The 22,532-nt window shown below is 35.0% G+C and overlaps 1 protein-coding gene across 4 annotated transcripts in view; it reads right to left on the reverse strand.

The window, feature by feature from the left end:
* Nucleotides 1–1,277: 1,277 nt before the first annotated feature.
* Nucleotides 1,278–22,532, reverse strand: part of c3b.2 (complement component c3b, tandem duplicate 2) — a 46,082-nt gene continuing 24,827 nt past the window's right edge. Inside the window, exons 22-42 of one of the 4 annotated variants that reach the window (XM_005174032.4) lie at nucleotides 18,831–19,040; nucleotides 18,666–18,732; nucleotides 16,000–16,086; nucleotides 15,363–15,566; nucleotides 12,861–12,936; nucleotides 12,617–12,776; nucleotides 11,730–11,840; nucleotides 10,959–11,103; nucleotides 10,715–10,878; nucleotides 7,547–7,702; nucleotides 7,396–7,455; nucleotides 7,223–7,313; nucleotides 6,772–6,823; nucleotides 6,598–6,685; nucleotides 5,889–5,978; nucleotides 5,688–5,793; nucleotides 4,415–4,504; nucleotides 4,260–4,343; nucleotides 4,113–4,193; nucleotides 2,720–2,870; nucleotides 1,278–1,993 (exon numbers count right to left, since the gene is read on the reverse strand). In XM_005174032.4, the coding sequence (XP_005174089.1) occupies nucleotides 1,855–1,993; nucleotides 2,720–2,870; nucleotides 4,113–4,193; nucleotides 4,260–4,343; nucleotides 4,415–4,504; nucleotides 5,688–5,793; nucleotides 5,889–5,978; nucleotides 6,598–6,685; nucleotides 6,772–6,823; nucleotides 7,223–7,313; nucleotides 7,396–7,455; nucleotides 7,547–7,702; nucleotides 10,715–10,878; nucleotides 10,959–11,103; nucleotides 11,730–11,840; nucleotides 12,617–12,776; nucleotides 12,861–12,936; nucleotides 15,363–15,566; nucleotides 16,000–16,086; nucleotides 18,666–18,732; nucleotides 18,831–19,040 (2,412 nt within the window). In that variant the 3' untranslated portion in view covers nucleotides 1,278–1,854. Of the gene's footprint in view, nucleotides 1,994–2,719; nucleotides 2,871–4,112; nucleotides 4,344–4,414; nucleotides 4,505–5,687; nucleotides 5,794–5,888; nucleotides 5,979–6,597; nucleotides 6,686–6,771; nucleotides 6,824–7,222; nucleotides 7,456–7,546; nucleotides 7,703–10,714; nucleotides 10,879–10,958; nucleotides 11,104–11,729; nucleotides 11,841–12,616; nucleotides 12,777–12,860; nucleotides 12,937–15,362; nucleotides 15,567–15,999; nucleotides 16,087–18,665; nucleotides 18,733–18,830; nucleotides 19,041–22,532 lie in introns of all 4 variants that reach the window. The other 3 variants (XM_009296391.4, NM_001100020.1, NM_001114680.1) reach the window with 3 other exon arrangements.

Consider the following 22,532-nt stretch of genomic DNA (forward strand, 5'->3'; position numbering starts at 1 on the left):
GTATATTCCCTTGCTTAACGAAAACAAGATATTTTTTTAACACATTTCTAAACATAATAGTTTAATAACTCATTTCTAATAACTGATTTATTTTATCCTTGCCATGATGAGAGTAAATAATATTTTACTAGACACTAGTATTTGAGTAAAGTGTAATTTAAAGGCTTAACTAGGATAATTAGGGAGGTTATGGTAATAAGGGAAATAAATGTATAACAGTGGTTTGTTCTGTTGGCAATTGAAAAACTAATATTAAACTTTTGGGGATTTACACCTACCTAACTTCAAATAGTAACAGTTCCTGACTCCAGTAAGCTACACAGCAAAACATTCATGCAAACGAGATTTCTGTAAAACGTTTTCTGAGACTATATCGGTGTCCTTCTTTCCTTCATCGTCAGAGGCATTTTCTCAAAACTGACCTTCTCAAACTAAAACATTAACAGTTGCTGAATAATTTGGTCCACATTCATAGTTCATGTTTCTTTGGAAAGAAGACTCTCTGTGCTTTATTATCCATCATCTAGATTTTATAATGTACAAAATGGAAAAAAAAGTTATAGATGCTTAAGTAATGGGAAAAAAATTACTTACCGCACTAAACATTTTATTATTTCGTTAACAAATATATGAAATTAGTCCTGAAGCAATACAGAAAAGTCATAGGTCAAAAGCTACACATCTCCTGAGTATATGTTTTGAATTTGATGGCAATATCATGCAAAATGAAGTTTCTGAAATTATTTTTTTGAGACATGGTCTTGAGAATTTCTCCCTCTACTTGTTTGTGGAGAAGCTGTCTGATACATATACTAAAAGTTTCTAACAACTATTTTAAGGGGGCTAATTATATTGACCATAAAAAAAATAAAAACTGCTTTTATTCCAACCGAAATAAAACAGATAAGACTTTCTCCAGGAGAAAAATATTATCAGACATACTGAGAAATCTACATTTTACTTTAAGATGTAGAAACAAGTTCTTTTTTACCATGTAGCTAATCTAAAACACATTTCTAGGCAGTTAGCATTATGGTAAACTTTTAGCTTGCTAACAAAAAGCTAATTGAAAATAGCTCGTTTTAGTAATATAAACAGTGATAGTTTGTTCTTGCCAAGCATTCTGGTACAGATTAAATTAGAAATCCACTTTAATGACCTGACACCAATAACTCTACATGTGGAAGATGATTACAAATAAATTTAGGACAATAAATACAAATTTTAATGTGAATTTTTTTCTGAGTCATTACGAAAACAAAACCAAAACAATAGAGTTGTGTAGACAATAGACAACTGATTTTATTTTAAAACCCAAACGGCAGAAAAGAAAGAAACAGCAAGAAAACTAGATCTTTCTTTTCTTAAAATTATTAACAAAGTACATTTCTGATGTTTTTTTCCACAGTGAAAACCCTCACTAGTGACAAAATGCAAAAAAGTGGAAAAATAGTGGATGTACGGTCCATCACTAGGTGAAACATGAAATGGGTTAAGACAAATATATATTTTTAATGAAAGAACTATATTAAAGTGTGCGCAAAATCAAAATTTACAGTGTTTATTTTTGCTAGCTCACACTGTTATTCTTAAGGTCAATAATTAATCGGTGTAAGTTAATATACTGGAAAAAAATTGTTTTGGTAATCTTCAACCAAACTGACCATTTGCTTTTATTAATAGCTTCTCTTACCGTTAGTTTGCTATGAGGGAATGATGCGCAAAGAAAGCCCCGCCCCCCACTCAATATTCTGTTTCAGTTGAAAGTACATCAACCTACTGAAATAAACTTCTCATCACTTCTGTTTCATGTGGACTTTAAGAATCACAATAACACATAAGATGAAGTTAGTCTCAAGCCTGACAGCCGTCTTCAATCAGTTTCTTTGCAAAGCTCTTCAGCTCGTCACATTTCTTCTGCAGTGTTGATCCACATTCAGACTCATCTGGCCAGCGCTCAACCCACGTTTCTTTCCCAAGCGTATACACATACCTGAGAGCAAACACAAGCAAATGATCAAATATGAACCCAAATAGATATATAGTTGAAGTCAAAATTATTATCAATGATCAAATATGAACCCAAATAGATATATAGTTGAAGTCAAAATTATTAGCTCCCCCCCAACCCCACTCGTATATTTCTGTTTCCTAATTTCTGTTTAACAGAAATAAGATTTTTTTTTTCAATGCATTTTTAAACATAACAGTTTAACTGACAAATTTCTAATAACTGGTTTCTTTTATTTTTGCCATGATGACAGTAAATAATATTTTACTAGATATTTTTTTACCAGATATAAAGTGATATTTAGAGGCTTAACTAGGTTAATTTTGTTAGGGTAATTATTCAAGTCACTATATAACAATGTTTTGCTCTGTAGACAATCAAAACAAAAAAAGGGGGCTAATAATATTGATCTTAAAATACTTTTAAAAATTTTAAAAACTGCTTTTATTCTAGGTGAAACTAAAACAAAAAAAGACTTTCTCCAGAACAAAATTAAAAAAAATTTAAGTACTGTGAAAGATTTCTTGCTCTGTTAAATATCGTTTGGAAAATATTTGAAAAACCAAAAAAATTTATTTTTTGATATTAATTAATTGTTTGTTAATAATTATTTTTTGTAAATAATTATTAATTATTTATAATTATTATAAAATAATAATAATTATTGACTTCAACTGTATATGCTATCAGTGGTAGTACTTCACTTACTTGTTGGACACTGTGCTTCCTGCATTCCAAACATCAGTGATCGGCCCAATGACCAGATACTCCTGACCCTCTCTCAAATTAAGCCTGGTCCTGCAGCTCGCATGAGAGAGGAACATCCTCCTCTCCTTCTCATTCAGACCTTCCTCCGTCCCTAAAAACATGATATAGACACATGAGCAGGTTGCCTATAAAATGAGAAAAACAGACTGAACCCTGTATGTGTGCTGTATGTTATATCCAAGAAGTTTTAGTACATTAATGAGCTTCTTCAATTGAAATGTGGGGTATTATATAAGGAAACACTACAAAAAAAACAGTTGATTTGAAATATTATTTTCTATTCAATGCTTTTTGCATGCGCACGCGCGCACACACGCACACACACACACACACACACACACACTTGCGCACACATAACTTTGCACTGCTTTACATGGCAAATGTGACAGGACATACGTTAATATCCACTGCTGTATGGATTTCAATATGTTAATGTACCAAATAAACCTGATTTAATGTCCAGGATTGAAGCGTCTTCTTTTATAATTGTACTGACATGCAGCTGTGTACAGTGATTTTACTCTCTTTTCTTTATTACAAACATGCACTGTTTTAAAAAGGTTTTAAACTCGTTCTTGAGGTGCAGATGCTCACAGTGAGCTGAACAAATCTTTTTATCCCAGTTGCTTTGCGCACATCCTGTCTCGTGGATATGATTGTACACGTTACAGGGGGTGGGAAAACAGCACTGCTACGTCGTGTTGCAGTCAGCCTCAAAATGGGAGGGATCTGGATCCTATTTTAATGTCAGATTTAAAAAAAAAAAAAAAAAGAGACTTATTGTGTTTATATCACTACAATTTGACTGTGGACACACGATACCTACACACAGTTCTGTCCAAACTATTTCCAAAAGTTGATTTTTATCATAGGTGCCCTTTACACTCTGCATAAAATATGACTATTACTTTGTGAAAAAGAATTTTTGTTATACCATACTAAAATAATCTTGAGATAATTGATAAATAACTTTTATCATGACATACATGAATGAAAGATATACAGAAATTGCAATGTTGTGTAACTCAAAAACAGCACATCCTTTTCCCTTTTCCACATGTACAGACTTTTCTGGAAAATTTCAGGTAAATTGGCATTAAGAGATCATATATGAATGGGCCCTTTTTGGAAATACCTGAACAATCTTTTCAGCATTTTTCCAAAATGAGAAGTTACTGGTAAAGTTGTTTTGGTAATTCTATGGCAATTTACTGGTATTACTATAAGACAGGTGCATCTACATTTGCCATTGTGCAATATATTGTTCAGAATAACAAAAAAATAAAGTGGTAATTAATAAGTTATACTTTCATAAAGGATTAAACAGACATACCTTCTTTAATAACCTGCACAATCTCCATCTCATACTGGTAATAGTGACTCTGGCTGATGCTGATCAGCTTGACTCTGTAGGCTGAAGAAAAGTTGTTCATTGACAGGAATAATAAACCACTGTAATTAGACCCAAAGAAATATTCACCATGATGTAATCCGTTGCATACAGCGGCATTCCTCTGCTCTTTACCAAAAGACGCGGAGTCTTCCTTCATTACACAACAGTCTCCTGCAAAGGAAGGATTCATGATGTTTCTAAATAAAAGAGAGACGTTAAACTGAAAACACAAAGAGACTGACCCTGCGAGCAGCGGCACACGTCGCCTTCACAGATCTGATCCAGCTGCTGTTTGTCTTCAGGAGGAGAGTAGAACCTGCTACAGCTTTTATCTGCAATAAATCATATAAAGTCACAGTCAAGCCAAGATATTTCAGCCAAGACTTAACCATTAGAAAGAAAAACATTGTCAGTAAAGTAGAATAATAGAATCATAAATATCTCTCAAGCAGGAACATCCAGTTTAATACTTTAGAGCAGGGGTGGCCAATCCTGTTCCTAGAGAGCCACCTTCCAGCAGATATCAGTTGCAACCCATATTAAACACACCTGCCTGTAATTATCACATGGTGTTCAGGTCCTAATTAATTGGTTCAGGTGTGTTTGATATGGGCAGCAACTAAAATCTGCAGGAAGGTAGCTCTCCAGGAACAGGATTGGCCACCCCTGCTTTAGAGTTTATATTAGCAGTACCAGTGCTTAATTTGAGCCGGATCCTGTTCCGGGAAATGTCAGATTTTCATGTTTTGTGTTCTGATGTTTATTTTAACTGATCCGGCATTAACTTTTGCTTGGTGAATTTCTGCATGTGTGTGTGTGAGAGAAAGAATGTAAACAAGTCTGAGTGAAAAACAGCGAGCAAAGCTGTGTGGATTGTGTGTGCGCGCACAAACTTAAAGGTAGTCACTTTTGACCAATCGCTTTCTTACATTTACGATCGTTCTGGTTGGTTGGTGATTATTGTTTCATGTGCATGGCATAGTGGGATACATAAATAACATTTGTGTTTTCAAAATGCCAGTGGCAGTCAAGCATGTATTATTTTTTTAAACCACGAGTAAATCTGACAATGAGCCTGATTAAAAGAGATCTCAAGAAGATGAAACTGCGCCGCTGGATCAGGACAGTGGGAGACAGAAGCAAAGTGATCTCAAGTCACAGATTAAGTCATATTCTCATGGCACAGAATAGTGAGTGAACTGAATGTCAGTGGTGTTAGTAAACTAAAGAGTGATGTTTATGCAGTTTATGTTTGTAGCTACATGTTTGTTTGCTTTTTCAGGGTTAACCCATAACGTTATATTGCACAAAATAATTAAAGATTGTTCAGAAATTTTATGCTTTTTTCCCCGCTGTTACTCAGTAACGTCATGTTCCGGGAACACTGAAATTGTGTGGCAGATGTCGGTCATGATAACTTTTATTTCCTGGTTTTGTTCCAGAAATGATCCATTTATAAATGAAGCACTGAGCAGTACCACTTAGCAAACATATAAAGCATATTAAAGTATGAACCTTTGTTGTAGTACTGGTAAACTTTGACTGTGGAAGGCTGAAGGAGCCCCACTTTAAACCTCTGATTGAGTCTGAATGAGATGATTTCTGCCTCTTTGTTGGACACCTGTGCGGGATATCACACAAAGACAGATATTTAATCATGCATTCATTTACAGCATATTAACAAGGCATGTAAGTCAAAAGTTCTTGTTAGGTTACCTTGAACAGGTGAATAATGAGGGATCCTCTGTCGCTCAGGTTGTCCACCACTTGGAAGTTGTTGATGTAGCGATCCACTGAATTTGTGAGCTGAAAAAGTCATGGCAGATGTTCACGTCTATAATGCTGGGCTCACACCAAATGCCTCGAATGACTTGCTCTCGATTACTCATGGGATGTTTTTTTGTATGCATTTATTTGTACATTTGCATTGACTTTGTAGGTAATTTACTAGAGCAAATACTTAAATCCACGTTTGGTGTGAATCCAGCATTAGGGGTGTGCAATATTGAAGAAAAATGTGATGGAATACTAAATAATGCAATATTCCCAATATCCCGAGGGAAATTGATTGTAGCATACATATTGTACGTCACATAAGACGAGACAATAAAACACATTATCCCAAAAAAGCTAAAGTTTCCTTACGTTTAAAAACTTTACAGCTGAGGGGAAAAACCAATTAGTTTAACTAATCTGAGTTCTATACCAAACTCCACGAATCAAACATTTATAATAGTATTTATAATCAGCATTGACCTTTTTTTTGATGTCCAACATCTTAGAAATAGCTTGTCACAATGCATTATAGAATTGCCTTAACTATTATATTAGTCTGATTCTAAATTTGACCAAAATTAGAGGTAAACTGCACCTTAAAGGCTGTCAAGCTTCTGTACAATGTTACGCCATATGAGTTTGGTCTTACCAACTCTAAATCAGAGTTTTCAGGTTCAAAGCCTGTAGGCAGGCCGATGTCTAGAATAACCATCCTCACTTGCCGTTCTTCCAGAGCCCTGTGTAGGTGAAAATTGGAAAAATATAGGAACCACACAATGCTAACTTGATTTAAAAAGCTGTCAACCCGTTTAAAAGTGCTTACCTCACATTGACATTGAGTCTGAAGGACTTTTCTACATCCGATGAGGTTTTTTCTAAAAATGGACAACAACAGAGTATTGGTGAAATCTATCCATTAGACTTTTTATAAAGCTACATTACATGGCAGAATGAATGTTTCTTGATCACATGAACATGGGTATTGTCAAAACCACAGTTTTTTCCATCCAGTTGGATCATCGTCCACATGAAAAAGAAGTATCAGGTGACTGAAACTAAACATTTCTAAAAAAAAAAAAAAAAAAAAGATTTTCTTCTAAACTTCTGAAACCCTGGGTATAGTGTCATCGTGTGGCTGATGTCAGAGGAGGGAGAAATCCCTTTATAAAAAATACTGTAAAAGTTACATTATTTCTGAAAGAATCAACAGTTCATAAATCCTGCACTGTACATCTTGGTATGGGGGAAAACACTGCAAACTTTTGTCAACTCACCATTAGTCTCAGCGATAGAGACGTCCAGCTGAAAGCCGTTGCATGTGCTGTTCTCATACACATCAGGAAGCTGATGGTAGACCGTCACTACCTGTGACACATAAACGATAAATTATATCTTGATTTTTATATTCTAGTTCAAGATATTCTTGGTAAACATTGACATTTAGCACCTCCAAAACACCCTTGCCGTTCCCAGAAGCCGCCACTGAGAATTCCTGATCAAGAGGGACCTGGAAGACATTAAAAGTGTGTCATATTTCATACCAAACTTGTCTTTGTCTTCAAAAAGGAATTCAAAAGATGGAACATCCATAAACTCACTCGTGAAGAACGGGCCACATAAGCCAAATTGGGATTGAAGGTCCAGCGAACATCACTCCGACCAGGAACGCTGAGCTGAACCAACAAATTGAGGTCTGACGGAGGAGGCCTCTTCACTAGATACTCAGACAGGGCCTGAAGAACCACCATGGTGGACTGATGGAGGAATATGATTATTATATGAAAACAAATGAACCACAACTACACCACTGGTCAAAAGTTTGGAATGAGTAAAGAAAAGTTGCTTAAGCAAAATTGTTACAGTACAGAAATCCTCTGGAGTGTTAATGGGGTAATTGTAAGACTTTTATCACATAATAAAAGTACAATTACATTATGATCAATCTAAATGATGTTACAATACATGGTTCTTCACTTGATGAACGAATAAAAGAAGCCTTTTCTGCCTACCACAACTGCATTTATTTGATCAAATATGTTGTAAAGTTGTGAAATATTCTTACAATTTAAAATAACTGTGTTCTCATTTTTTCATTATTGTTATTTAAAACAGAAGTATCAGCATTATTACTGCAATCGTCAGTGTTACATGATCCTTGTAACACACACAGAGACGCATTATAAAATGTATTTACTTTCACTCTTGGACTATTTAATGCAGGGGTCACCAAACTTGTTCCTGGAGGGCAGATGTCCAGCAGATTTTAGCTCCAACCCTAATCAAACACACCTGAACAAGCTAATCAAGGTCTTACTAGGTATGCTTGAAACATCCAGGCAAGTGTGTTGAGGCAGGTTGGAGCTAAAGCCTGCAGGGACACCGGCCCTCCAGGACCGAGATTGGTGACCCCTGATTTAATGTGTCCTATAAACAAAAGAAAATACAATACATTTTATTATTAGTTATGAATGGTACTGTATAGGTTGTTTTCCTATGACATTATTGATGACGCACGAAATTCAGATGGAGGGCAGGAAGTGATTCTTCTACATAGGAATCGCTATCAGAACATCAGAATGTTTCTGTTTTATGTTGTTTATAATTGTTTAAATTAGTTAAAAATAGAAAAGCCGAACAGCTTTTATCGACTTGGAACGTTTTAGCTCATAAAAAGAAGAAGGTTTAAGAAACTGGCTGAAAAACAGAAGAAAAGGCAGCATGTAATAAACATTTATTTAATACATCCATATGTACAAACTTTTTCAGAACACAATCCGTTTGACAGCACCAATAAAGATTATACACAGGCCTAGCTATGTGTAGAAATATGTTAATGTGTTATATAGAAATCAGATACAAACACAACCACACCTTTACAAAATCCAGGAGGATATAAATAACCCACCCTGCCATGTTATCGCTGCACTCGAATCTCTGTCTTGTTGTGCAAAAATCTATGTCTTTACCAGCGTTTTGGCAGAATAATCAACCGTAACGTCAAAATCAAGATGCAGGGCAGGAGTGAATGCTAAGTTCATCGACAAAACAAAAAAAGAAATGCAACCCTTGCGACAAAACTAGACGGTTATTATTGTGGAGCATTTTTCACTCTTACAAAAAAAATAATAATAATGTAGACTATACGTCCACTCTTTTGTATGCTTTCATCTGTTATTTCGTGATGTCTAGAAGATATTCGCATGTGGAAAAAACTAGTAAAGTGTATAACTCTTTGTTAATGAATGCTTAAGAATACTGTAGCATAGTAAACTGATATTTTGTGGTAAATATTGTAATGTTAGTGTAAACTGTGGTGCATTGTTATCATAACGTAGAAAACTGAAGCCTATTAAATAATTTGTTTATTACTACAGTTGTGCTGCACCACAGCAATAATATAATTATATAATTACTAGTTTAATTTAAGTATGCGTACAAACACTATAGTATTCACTATAGTATTTTTTTTTCATGTGACGTAATTATACAGTATGTACTACATTAATGACAGGCAAATATAATTTAGTATAGTAGAAAACTCTGTCCTCTTAACGATATAAGGATTAGGAAACACTTCATTTCAATGGTCCATTTGAGTATTAGTAGACTGTCTGCTTAATATCCCTTGATACTGCTGCTAAACAGACATTTAACTGACTATAAGTAACTTTGCAAGTACATGTCAACTTACACTAACCCTAACTTCAACCTCACAGTCTACTTAATTGGCGTGTAGATGCAATGTAACTTAAATTCAACAAACCGACAATCAAAATAAAGTGTGACCAAGGATCATGCCCAACTTATGTGTTTTTTTCTATTTATATCTCTTGTAAAATATGGTATAAATCGCAAAAATGTTAACTTTCCTCTGTGTTTCCCATTCAGATTTTTTACTTTCTGCCCTCCATCTGAATTTCATGCGACACCAGAACCATTTGATTGAAAAAAACCTATACAGCCTAACAATTTTCAACACTGACAATAGTAATGAATGTTTCTCAAATCATCATTTTAGTATTTCTGAACCAACCTTTTAAACCAACCTTGTTTAAATCAACCTGCAGCCCAAGACCGGTTACTCACTGAAGATAAGCAGGGCTAAGCCTGGTCAGTACCTGAATGGGAGACCACATGAGAAAATAGGTTGCTGTTGGAAGTGGTGTTAGAGAGGCCAGTAGGGGGTACTCAACCTGTGGTCTGTGTGAGTCCTAATGCCCCAGTAAAAGTGAAGAAGACATTATACTGTCAGTGGACGCCGTCTTTTGGATGAGACGTTAAACCAAGGTCCTGACTCTCTGTGGTCATTAAAAATCCCATATAATTTTTTGTAAAGAGTAGGGGTATAACCCCGGTGTCCTGGCCAAATTCCCCTTAATCGGCTCTTATGATCATGCCTTCCAAATCATCCCCATCCACCGAATTGGCTGTATCACTGTGTCTCCACTCCACTAATAGCTGGTGTGTGGTGAGCCCACTGGCACCATCGCATCATCCTGTGGCTGCCGTCGCATCATCCAAGTGGATGCTGCACACTGGTGCTGGTGTGAAGAGACCCCACCGCCCCTCACAATTGTGAATCGCTTTGGGTGTATGGCCATACACGATAAATGAGCTAAATAAATACACACATTACATTACAGAAATACAATTTTTAACTGTATTATTTGGTCAAATAAATGCAGCCTTATTGAGCAGGACAAGCTTCTATTAAAACCCCAAACGTTTGACAGTTAGTTTAGATCATTCATACAGATTTACTTCACCTGAGTAGAGCCGTAACCTCCACCAATGCCACGGTGTTCATTCAGCCATCGAAATGGAGCTTCTGCCTCTTCCATGTGGCCACTTTTGATCAGCGCTAGCAGTGCGTAGCCTGTAGCTTCCAGTGTGAAAAAATAATTGTTTGAATCAGGCCAGTGGGAATGATCTGTGGACAGACAATAAAGTATAATGAGAAAGAGAAGATGACATATTGTGTTCATATTTGTGCGTTTAAAATGTAAGTACCCGGTGAGGCAAATTTGAGCAACATGCTCTTCACGCAGGCGTTGTTCGATACGGCTAGCGCGTAGCATGCTATAGCTGCTGTATATGGCCTGGTCAACCGGGAGAAATGCTCTGTCAGATACCCTGCTGCCTGTCTAGACTTATCCTGTGGAGAAAAAAACACTGAATATGTAAAAAAGTACATTATTATAGCCAGTACAAATAGTTTTGGTCTTGTAGATACATAGTTCATAGGCCTGGTAGAATGGATCAGGGCTGTACTTGTTTACTTATTTAGACTATTAAAATAATAATATATATTTTTATACACTTCTGGACCTTAAGATGATGAAAAGAATGAATTGTTCAAATTATTTTAATGAACATTTATTCAATTTATGAATTTAGCTAATGTCTAAATTATATAATTAAACATTTAACAAAAAATAATCATTCTAATTATTTAAATGAGCTGTTTAATGTAGATATTACGTGTTTAATTTAGCTAGTGTGCTAATTATTCTAATTATTGCAAATAGTAATTACTTTAACAATCTAACACAGCTTAATGTCTAATTTAGCTACAACTCCATTTAATTTAGCTTCTGTTTTTCTGTTCTTAAACCGTTCAATTTAGCTACTATACAAATTATTTAATTCATTTGTCTTTATTTTATTTAGCTTCCACGTTATTGATGCCTTAGATTTTGTTCAAATTATTGAATGTAGCCAACTAGCCATATTTAAATGCTGATATTTTCAGCCATTTTAACAAGTGAATAGTGCAGATACCCGTATGTTGACTTCTTGATCTTGGCAAGTAACTTTATCTTGTGCCTCTGCTAAAGCAATGAGTACAAATGCTGTCAAAGATGCTTTGTATTCAGATCCCCGCATAGCTCCCTACAACACAACACAACACAACACTGTGAGAAAACATTCAGAAAGTGTTAAGCTGCTTTGACACAGTCTATATTGTAAAAAGCTCTATAGAAATACAGATGACAATACATTTTGATAATTATGTCACAGTTATTAAAGGAACACTTTAAAACAGACTCACCTCGACTTAAAAAGCAGCATTTTACCATTTTGGAATCAATTTAGCTGATCTCCGGGTCTAGAGGGAACACTTTTATCCTAGCTTACCTTAGCATAGATCATTGAATCAGATTAGACCATTAGCATCTCACTTAAAATGGCCAAAGAGTTTCAATAATTTCCTATTTAAAGCTTGAATCATCTGTAGTTACATAGTAAGGCCGACAGAAAATGAAAAGCTGCTGTTTTCTAGGCTAATATGACTAGGAAATAATATACTCTCGTTCTGGCATAATAATCAAGGAACTTTACTGCTGTACCATGGCTGCAGCAGGAGCAATGTTATTATCTAGCACGTAGCCACATCGGCCGAGAAAATAACAACTTTTCATTTTCTTAGTACACAATGTAACTACAGAAGAGTCAAGCCAAGAAAATGATCAAAATTTTTTGTTTATTTTTGAGCGAGATGCTATTGGTCTAATTTGATTCAATGATTTATGCTAAGCTAAGCTAAAAGTGCTCCCGTCAGAACCGTAGATCAGCTGAATGGATTGGAAAATTGTAAAACTCAAATGTTTACCTCTAGGAGAGTTGAAAAATGAGGCTAAAAAGTGGAGTGTCCCTTTAGTTCTTACCGTCATACTGGTGTCATAAACAGGATTGTCCTCTTGAAAAGTTCCATCATAACCCTGTTTATTCTTGAGTAAATAGAGCAGAGGGCCACACAGATGCTTCTCATTGACGGTAATGAACGAATGCGCCATGGAGAAAACCTTCACCACATACGCAGTGATCCTGACAGGGCAGAGCATAAAGACACATAAATTCTGAGAAAGTTTCAATGTAAAGCTGTTATTATTCTTGTGTCAGTATCAATACCATGTGCTGGTGCCTTCATTGGCGTAGGGAGGGTACGAGTCGTCTGATTTTTTGTAGTTAAGTTGATTTTCATAACCTAGAAAATAAATTTTTTTAGGAGCACATTAATAATATTAGAGATGCAATAAAATATAGGTAACACTTTAGTTCATGTACCAATTCTCACTATAAACTATTAGCTTATTATCTGTCTATTATTATTATTGTTATAATGTTGGCTGTTTTGTTTGTACTTATAAAGTACATATTCTGCATGATCTTATTTTACATCCCTAATACATATCATTTATCTAAACCTAACTACTACCTTATTAACTAAGCAGCAAATCAGGAGTTTGTTGAGCTAAAACTCATAGTTATTAGTTTATTAACAGCAAGAATTGTACCTTCAATAAAGTTTTACCAAACCTTTTGTAATAAAAACATTTACAAACAAAATTTTATTTCAATATAAAAAGTACACTAAGGCTATTTTATTGCTCTGCTTTAAACCATATCCATTAATCAAATAAGAGATTAAAGTCTAAACAAAGATTTGAAAGGAATGCTGTGACTGCAAAAACTTTTGTTCCTTTTCACACTGATATTTACAGGGACATATTATTGACAAAGTCACACAACACCAAATAAATACAAAACACAATGTTATTTGTAGTCCAATATATTTGCTCATTTATCTATCTTAAGTTTTCTACCATGGTCAGTTTACCCAATAGCTCACATTTTACCCCTGGCTTTTGAGTCTGCAACTACACTGAGCCATCAATATATCCTCTTTTTTTTACTGTAGGTCTTTATATTATGTTCATGTTTTGGGTTTTTATTTTATTTTATGTTGTTACTTTAGTTGTGGACCAAGGTTAGACCAATAGTTTTGGGTTTGTCGTTATTTTTAGATGTTTTTTTTTCGTTTTGACTTTTAGTTTTCAAATTCAGTTAGTTTTAAATTAGCTTAAGAGGTAGATTTACTAGTTTTGATTTTTTTTTTATTTAAAAAATTGCTTAGTTTTATTTTAGTTTTAGCTTCATTTTTTTGTAAATTAGGATATTTGTTAGGTGCAAGACTCAAAATCATCAGAATAAATATTGTACAATAAAAACTCAACCAAAGAAAGGCTACATTTTTTTGATACAAGAACACTACCATCTACCCATCCTCTAATTTAAATACAACAGCCCACAAGATAGCAGCCTTAAGTACAATATGTGTGCAAATGATTTTTTATGACAATCTTCCTAGGTTTTACTGAACATATTAAAAATATGTAGTCAGCAATCATAATTTCAGTCAGTTAAAACTTTCTTACAATTATGTTTTGCAACCCAACTGAAGCATGATTCACTTATTTAAAATCTATCACGAGTTCAGCAGGCTCTCATGTAATGTTTGCGTTCGGTTCACCATCTGCTAAATCAAGCATGTGCAGTATTATCAGTTCACCGCTTCTCAAATCTGATCTCAGTGTACTGTTCTTATAACTGAATAACTCAGTATAATTTGGTTTATTTCCAGTCAGAGGGGTATCAGGATCAAGGTATCAGTAACTTGTTTGAGAATACATGTTTAACATTACTGAAGATGCAAATCGTTTTAAATGATTCAGTTCGATTTGGTGAACTAGTTCAACCGGTTCAGGTTAAAAATAATGAGTTGTTCACAATCCCTAATACAGAAATAAAACCAATTATTGGGCACAAATTTGTTAAATAACAACTTTTAAGTGTCTGCTTGGGTCGTATTTAATGTCGTCACCGTGCTGCTGTCATGTCCAGCTGTTGTTTTAGTTGAGGGAGCAACAGCGAGGATGACTGGAGGAGAACCAGCTTGATATGGCCAATGGCATCAGGATTACTCGGAGGTACCGTATGGGTCAAAAACCAGGCTATGCGAAATAGATTTACTTCTAAAAGGCTTACAGTATGTAATAAATATATTTACAAAGACTAAAACAAAGGAAGTTTTTGCTATAATTTCATTTCTTTTTAGTTAATTTTGTATGTACACAATACAGTTTCAGTTAGATCTAGTTAACAAAAAAAGAAAAAAAAATTTGTTTTTATTATTATTTTAGTTAACGAAAATTATTTAAAAGTTTTAGTTTTAGTTTTTTTGCTCGTATTCGTTAACTATAATAACCTTATAGTGTACAGCACTTTTGACAATGTGGTGTTGTACTTGTGATGCAGTGCACTCAAGTTCAAGTCTGGTGAAGCATGTTAAAGCAAAAGAGATAAAAGCTATATAAAATCAAGGTAAAACTATGTGGTCACAGTCCACAAAAAAATGTAGTCAGCTCCCTCTAGTGGATTTATCATGTGAACTGTTCAACGAAACATACCTGGACCCATGTATTTTGCGCTTTACAAAAATGTTGGCTGGGTTGAAACCGGAGTAATAGGTGCACTTCCCTTGTTAAGAAGCTTACACACATAAATTTTGAGTAGTGGCATCATTTGTATCTAAAAGAAACAAAGTTCCTCCCTGTTTGCATGTCATTGCACCTTTCTGTATGTATTTGATGGCCTCTTCTCTGCGACTGATTCCCACAATCTCCCAGTCTGCACTGCGGTCCAGGTAATGAGCTGCGATGAGGGGCAGAGTGATTCTGGCCAGGTTCTGCTCCACACAGCCTCCGGGCATCCGGATCAACGCTGCTAATGAGTCCTCCTTAATGGAGTTATCAATACTGTCTGCCAGCAAATCACCTGGAGAAAATCTTTTTTTTTTTTTAGTGCTGGGAAAAGATTATTTGCGATTAATCGCATACAAAATAAAAGTTTGTTTTGACACAATATATGTATGTATTGTATATATATTTATTAAGTATGTGTGATTGACACACATACATAGAAACAAAACTATTTAAAAAAAATAGTACATGGATATATACTGTAATTTGTATCATATATTGTACATTTTATATCTAAATACAAATATTATCTCAAATATATGTATGCTTGTGTTTATTGATATATGAATCATAAATATAGACAGTACTTACTTATAGACAGTGTTAAACAAAACTTTTATTTATTACTGCAATCTTTTTATATCGACATACAGATCAAGACTTGATGAGGGGAGGAGAAATTTAGCTTTCAAAACATATTATGAATATGTTTTAATAAAACTTCATACCTCTGACATTGACAAATGTTTCTGGTACAGATTTCGGCACAACAGCATCCAACTGCAGCTTCTTGACTTGAATCAACTGTTGCCCAGCTTAGATACAAACAAATAATAAATCACAGACACAGGTCAGAGATCTCTAAATGAAAGCATTTCATTAACTGGTTAAATTAATTCACTGATACCTTACACTGAAGAAATGTGGTGTTCAATCTTATTTGAATAATAAATTAACATATATGTGACCTTTTTGTGTACTTTTTTGTTTGGATTTGTTTTCTAGCTGTACACCTCTTGTATCTTATTCATTTTTATTACTGTCTCCAACTGTATCTGTGTTACCTGTTCCCCTTTTTGTCTGTGGGGAAGCTTTAAGGAATCATATCAATTAATAATCAAATTATATCAATAAAGGCTTTTTTTGAGTGTCTTGTACTGACTTAAACATTTTTTTACTTTTGTTGTTTTTGACGATCAAAAATAATAATAAAAAAATGACAACACATTAGTTTAAGTCACAATTCACGCTAATAACTACTGGCTCATTGCCTGTCAATTCATTTATCAATTTTCCTCCGGCTTAGACCCTTTATTTATCTGTGGTTGCCACAGCGGAATGAACCGCCAACTCATCCTGTATCTGTTTTACACAGCGGATGCCCTTCCAGCTGCAACCCAGCACTGTGAAACACCCAAACACTCATTCCCACACACACACACACACTCATACAATACGACCAATTTAGTTAATCCAATTCACCTATAGCGCAAGTCTTTGGACTGTGGGGAAACCGTAGCACATAGAGGAATCCCACACCAACATGGGAAGAACATGCAAACTCAACAAAGAAATGCCAACTGACCCAGCCGGGACTCGAACCAGTGGCTTTCTTGTTGTGAGGCCACAGTGCTAACCACTGAGCCACTGTGATTTGCCTGTCTATTATCAATATAGAAATTATTCATAAAAAAAAGGATTTATTAGCTCTAATCATACCCAATAACAAGGCCTGCTTGAAATCTGTGCATGCAGAAATTCGCTGATTTTTAGCCCATCATCAAATCTATTTATTTACTTGTGTAAATGTGTGTACATTTATATGTATTCAGTTTTTCAACTCTTTTCAGCAATATTATTGGCTAATATAAAAATTTTAATATGAATTTTATTTACAATACAGTTTGTAAAGCAATATTTTCTGTCTTTTAGTGGATATATTATACGAGCTATTTGCTTTGTTTACAAAATAAGTGGATTTAATTGGATTTGCATTGTAAACATAAAATTTAAACAAGTTTTTTTTTTAATTCAAATATTATGTTTTTGGTTACGATATTCCCATAAACATGTACAAAATTCTGTGCAGATATAGTAAAAATGTATATTAAAAAAATAAGTTTACAAAAATAAGTAACTAATTAATAGTTTCTTGAGTTGAAAGTCTTAGATAATAGTTTGGTAATAGCATGAAGTGTGACTTAAAAATAAAGTGTCACCAAAAACATTTTTAACTTTAAGTTTTGAAAAAATTACACCAGTAGTTCACAGAATACAGCAAAACAGAATGTTTTACTCAAGCACATAACTATAAATGGTAAATCCAGAGAATCTGCAAATTTTCAAGGTATAACTTTTTTATAGCTGAAATGATTAATTTTAACAGATTTCTGTGTGTTGAGCATTATTTAAGACGTTAGCACCTGTCATACTTAATTGTGGGGAAAACTGGATCATTTTGAGCTTTTGTCAGCTAATTTCATGCTTCCTGGTTTAAAATAGTTTATGAGGCGGGATCAAAATCGATGACGTAGCGCAGAACTGCAAATGGAGTAATGACATGTTGATTTCTCATTATTATTCATAGCTGAGTTTCTTATCCAATGAGAAGAGCCTGCTTCTTAATTAATCATGAGAGCACATGCATTCTGAAGGCAAGGCAACTCCTGCCAGGTGGTGAGACCCAATGACTGGGTGAGCATGGCATCCAGTATTTAGCCGTTCATGAAGGGCCGTATGTGTTTGTTTTCATGATCCACTGTTTGTTGCATGTTTTTCCCTGTTGGTTTGCAGCAAGCATTTTTGTAAGGACAGCTGTATGAGAATTGGAGAATGGCGAACTTTGTCCTTTATCAGTTGAGTTTGTTACCATTCAGACACATCGCTTATATCCGTGCTGCTGTGTTCGCCTATATTTAAAATTCTCCTGATTACCAGCAGGACTAATGGTTTAAACAGACACGGAAACAGACCTGCTGTACTGCAATCCACTGTGTCTGCATTCAGACCCTGGGATTGAGGAGGAGGGAAGTCTTCCTCATTTATAGTGTTTACATGATTATCTTTATAATGATATAACAAATTGTGGTTGTATGTATATGAAATTACGAATAACATATGTAGCAGGGCATTAAATACAATTTATTACTTTGCATTTTAACTTTGTAAACTATAAAATCATGGGTCTCCTCACAGTGCGTCTCATTTGTGACAATAGTTGTTTGCTCCCCTCTTTTTCCCTTGCTCCATTATGAAGCATGTTTTGAAAAAATTCTAAGGTAGACTTGAACCAAATGAGGGGGTTTCACGGCCCTTTAATTGTGATATAATAATCACACTGATGTTTGAAATATTTGTCATTACATGATTAACGTTCATTAAACTTCAGTCTCACCACTGCCTCCTTTCTCTGATGGGTTCAACACAAAGCTCCTCACTTTAAGTGTCTGAATGCCTTCAACCTAAAACACAACCATAAAACCATCAAACACTACACTGTTACACTGTCTGAATATTATGCCAAAGACCCAAAACCACACTATTTTTAATAGGCACTCACTACTACGCGTAGATTCTTCTTCACTGCATCTTGACCCATGAATGAGGCAGCGACAGCAGTGACCTGTAGAGGAAGCTCTCCTGTTTTGAGAGGGATGATGGTGTATGTAATGAGTTTAGAGGAACCGGCTGCTACTGTAACCTGCTGTCTGTGCTGTCCCGTATAGGCCACACTACACATGTCCTCTGTCTTCTCCAGGATCACCATCACCTGCGAACACAAACATCAATCAGGTTATAACTAGGCACGTGGATGAATGATTGAACATTCAATCAGTAATTCATTATTCGCAAATTAAAAGACATCATTTGAATTTCACACAAAATTCTATTTGCTGGTCGTAAATGGAGCAAATTTATGATAAATATTCAACACGCAAACTAAAACTTGCTGTTATGAATTTTGAAGGCGTACGCAAATATTCAAACATTTGATTTACAGTCGTTTGAGTAATCAAAAACACTATTTGAATTTACAAAACGTCACTTTGCTGGCAAAGAAGTTGGAGTAAAAACATAAATATATAAAACTAGTAGCTATAACTATTATGCCTTTGCACGAAGGGAATATTTAAATGTTTGCTCTGCAATTATTAAATAAACATTTAAAAACATAATTCTAATTTCATGAAATGTCACTTTGTGGGCCTTAAACAGAGTGATCCAATGATAAATATTAAGGGCCCTATCATACACCCGGCGCAATGTTGCGCAAGGCGCAGCACAATAGTCTTTTACTACTTTAAGCTTGGCGCAAGAGTCATTTTGAGGCATTGGACCACGCTGTTTAAATAGCAAATGCATTTGCGCTCAAATGTGCGCCCATAGGCGTTCTGGTCTAAAAAAAAAGCAGGTGTGTTTTGGCGCGTTGCTATTTTTAAAAACTGTAAATAGTCTGATCTTTAGACCAGAATACAGTCGGTCTATTGTCTGGCGCAAAGTGCGCCTGGCTTACACACTACACACAAGATGCAATACGCAAATATCTTTACATATGAAAAAGATATATTATATTAAGGATGTATATAGGATATAATAAGGATATATATAGGATATAAATATAAATGATTAAAATATTACAAAACATATTAATTTCTAGCCTACATGAATTTAAAAACCACTGCCTTCATACTTTCTTCATCTTGGGAGGCTTTTTCAGTTCATTCATTTTGCATTTGTATAATGTTATTATTATTAGCAGTATTATTTATTATATCCATATTTATATTTTTTTATTAAAAACAAGCTTAGATTTGTCCACCTGTCAGGTTTTAGACCATACGGGGCATAGCAGGTGTATTTGGAAATAACTCAGTATTTTGACCAAACTTTTTTATTATTAATCATTTATTCGTTTGCTGGAAATTAGAACTGAATTTAGAAATAGTGTTGAAACAAATCTTTGCGCTTTGCGATTATTTATAGGCTAATTGATGTCTGTGCGGTAAGGTTTCCCTATCCACGAGAGCAAAAGCGAAAGTAAACTAACTTTACGTCATGTTACTAGCAATGCGCTTATGACGCGTTATAATAATTTCAGAGTGTCACTTCGTTGGCTTTATTGAAGTGAACCCATAATAAATACAGAGCACAAAAAAATACAACTCACAGTTTTTTTAATTTGCAGTTTGCACAAATATTTGATTTGCAATAATTATTTGGACAATAAAAAATGCTTTTTGTTATTTACTTTCATTATATGCACACAATTGAAATGCTTTTGAGTTAAAAACACAGGAGATAACGCAACAGTTTGTTGCGATTGTAGCATAATAAACAGTCAGAAATATTGTCAAGAATAATGTTTGATTAAAAAGTAACTAAGCCTACTTTAAAGTTCATGCAAACCGGAATTTTCAGCAGACTTTTATTCTAGTATGATGACGCTTTGCCAACTGAAACTGAAACTTAAGCAGGAGGTGCGATTTTATTTTTGCACTTCTCCTCCTCATTTTTCATTCACACTTGATTTTGAGCATGCAAAATTCTGTCTTACGGTGCTACAAAAAGGGGCGGAGTTAAACAAGATGATTAGACATAAAAAAAAACAAGCGGTTGGTCCATATTTTACATTTCTGTACAAAGAGGTCATGTATTTATCTTGTGATTTGATGATGTGATTTCGCAGGTCAGAGTTCACCAAGTTTGAACTTTGCAATGCAGTGAACTGCGAAACCTGTCGTATCAGCTTGCATTTCTGATCTGCCACATTTGCATGTAAATGAATGGAAGTCTATGGGGTAAAAAGAGCATAGTGACCGTGGCCTAAAGGCTCGTACACACCAATACGTTTTTCATTTGCTTTACCGTCAGAGTTTTTCGAGACGTTTTTCCGGATTCAAATCAAATCGATTTTCACTGGCGTCGAGCAGAAGAGTGTGCAAAATCACTACTTGATGTTAGATGACGCTACACAACTTTAAGCTTCAGACATCCGCTTGTAACACAGAAGAAGAAGAGAGAAAGTTCACACGTTTGTTGTTAAAGTTACTGGCGATTCGAACAAGCATGGATGGTTCCAGTAGCAGCTTCAGCTCTAGCAATGAAGAAATGATTATTGTTCACCAGTGCAATAAACAGCTCCATGTTCATATCGCCTCTGGGCATCTTCTTCAATGTGCGCTCGCATTGACAGTTTTCCAGTTGAGGGCCTCAAAGTGCTGTTTACTGTAACTTCAGCAGTAAAAACCGAGCATGAGGCATTTCTTTAAAAATGCGCCTGGCGTTTTGCGCATTGGTGTGCACGATCACATTGGCGACCTTTATTTAGTCAGGAGGCGTTAAACGTCAACAGAAAACACAAGCAAAAAGCGTCCCAGTGTGCACAGGCCTTAACAGTTAAAGGGGTGCGGCTAGGCATATTTCACCGAAGCAGTTAAAATGATGTCATCATAAACGCACTGCCATTCCAGAGAGGAAGTCAATTGTTTGATTTTGATAAAAGATTACCAAAACAAACCACTTTTTTTGTGGATTAATTTATGACTAACACTGTAAGCTAGCAAAATAAACATTGCAAATGGCAATTTCATAAACATATGCATATTTTTTATTGTGTAAAATATGTGTAGATGTGTTACGTGCCAGCAGGTATTGGATATTTATCTTTGGATTATGTGTCTTATGTTTTTCTTTGTATTACCCCAGTTCACTTCCTTGTTTTTGCCTACTGCTGTACCTGATTGGCTTATGCTGATTGGTTCTAGAGTAACAACTTGGTTCCGGTTTCAGCCAATCAGATTACTGCAGCTCGCTATATATTTTTTTGTCTGCCAGCAGTTTGGCAGTCTTTGGCTGTTTTTCAATATGCGTTCTTCAGCGGTCTTGCGTTCTCGTGTAATGTCATCATCAGCTGCCAAAGTTCAGTTCCAATACTCAAGACCGCAAGTTTGAAGGACGCGTGAAAATTCCCGGATGTGTTCTTGATATCGAGGACGCACCGATGCAGACTTGAGCACCGATCTTGCTCTAGACGTCCCAGAAGTCATTGCGACTGGAGAAGGGAAGCACAGCATTTTTTATCTATTTAGAATTAAAGTTCAGAGATATAACTTATTTATCTCAGGAGTTACGCTTAATGAGATGGTGAATATAAACATTCCCATGGACATCTTATTAAAGGAAAAAACACAATAAGGGTGTTTGTTTGCTGAAATTCATATTAAATTCTGTTTTATTTATATTGTGCAGCGTATATTTGTAA

This window comes from Danio rerio, chromosome 22 (assembly GCF_049306965.1).
Source record: "Danio rerio strain Tuebingen ecotype United States chromosome 22, GRCz12tu, whole genome shotgun sequence".
NCBI classification, from domain to species: domain Eukaryota; kingdom Metazoa; phylum Chordata; class Actinopteri; order Cypriniformes; family Danionidae; genus Danio; species Danio rerio.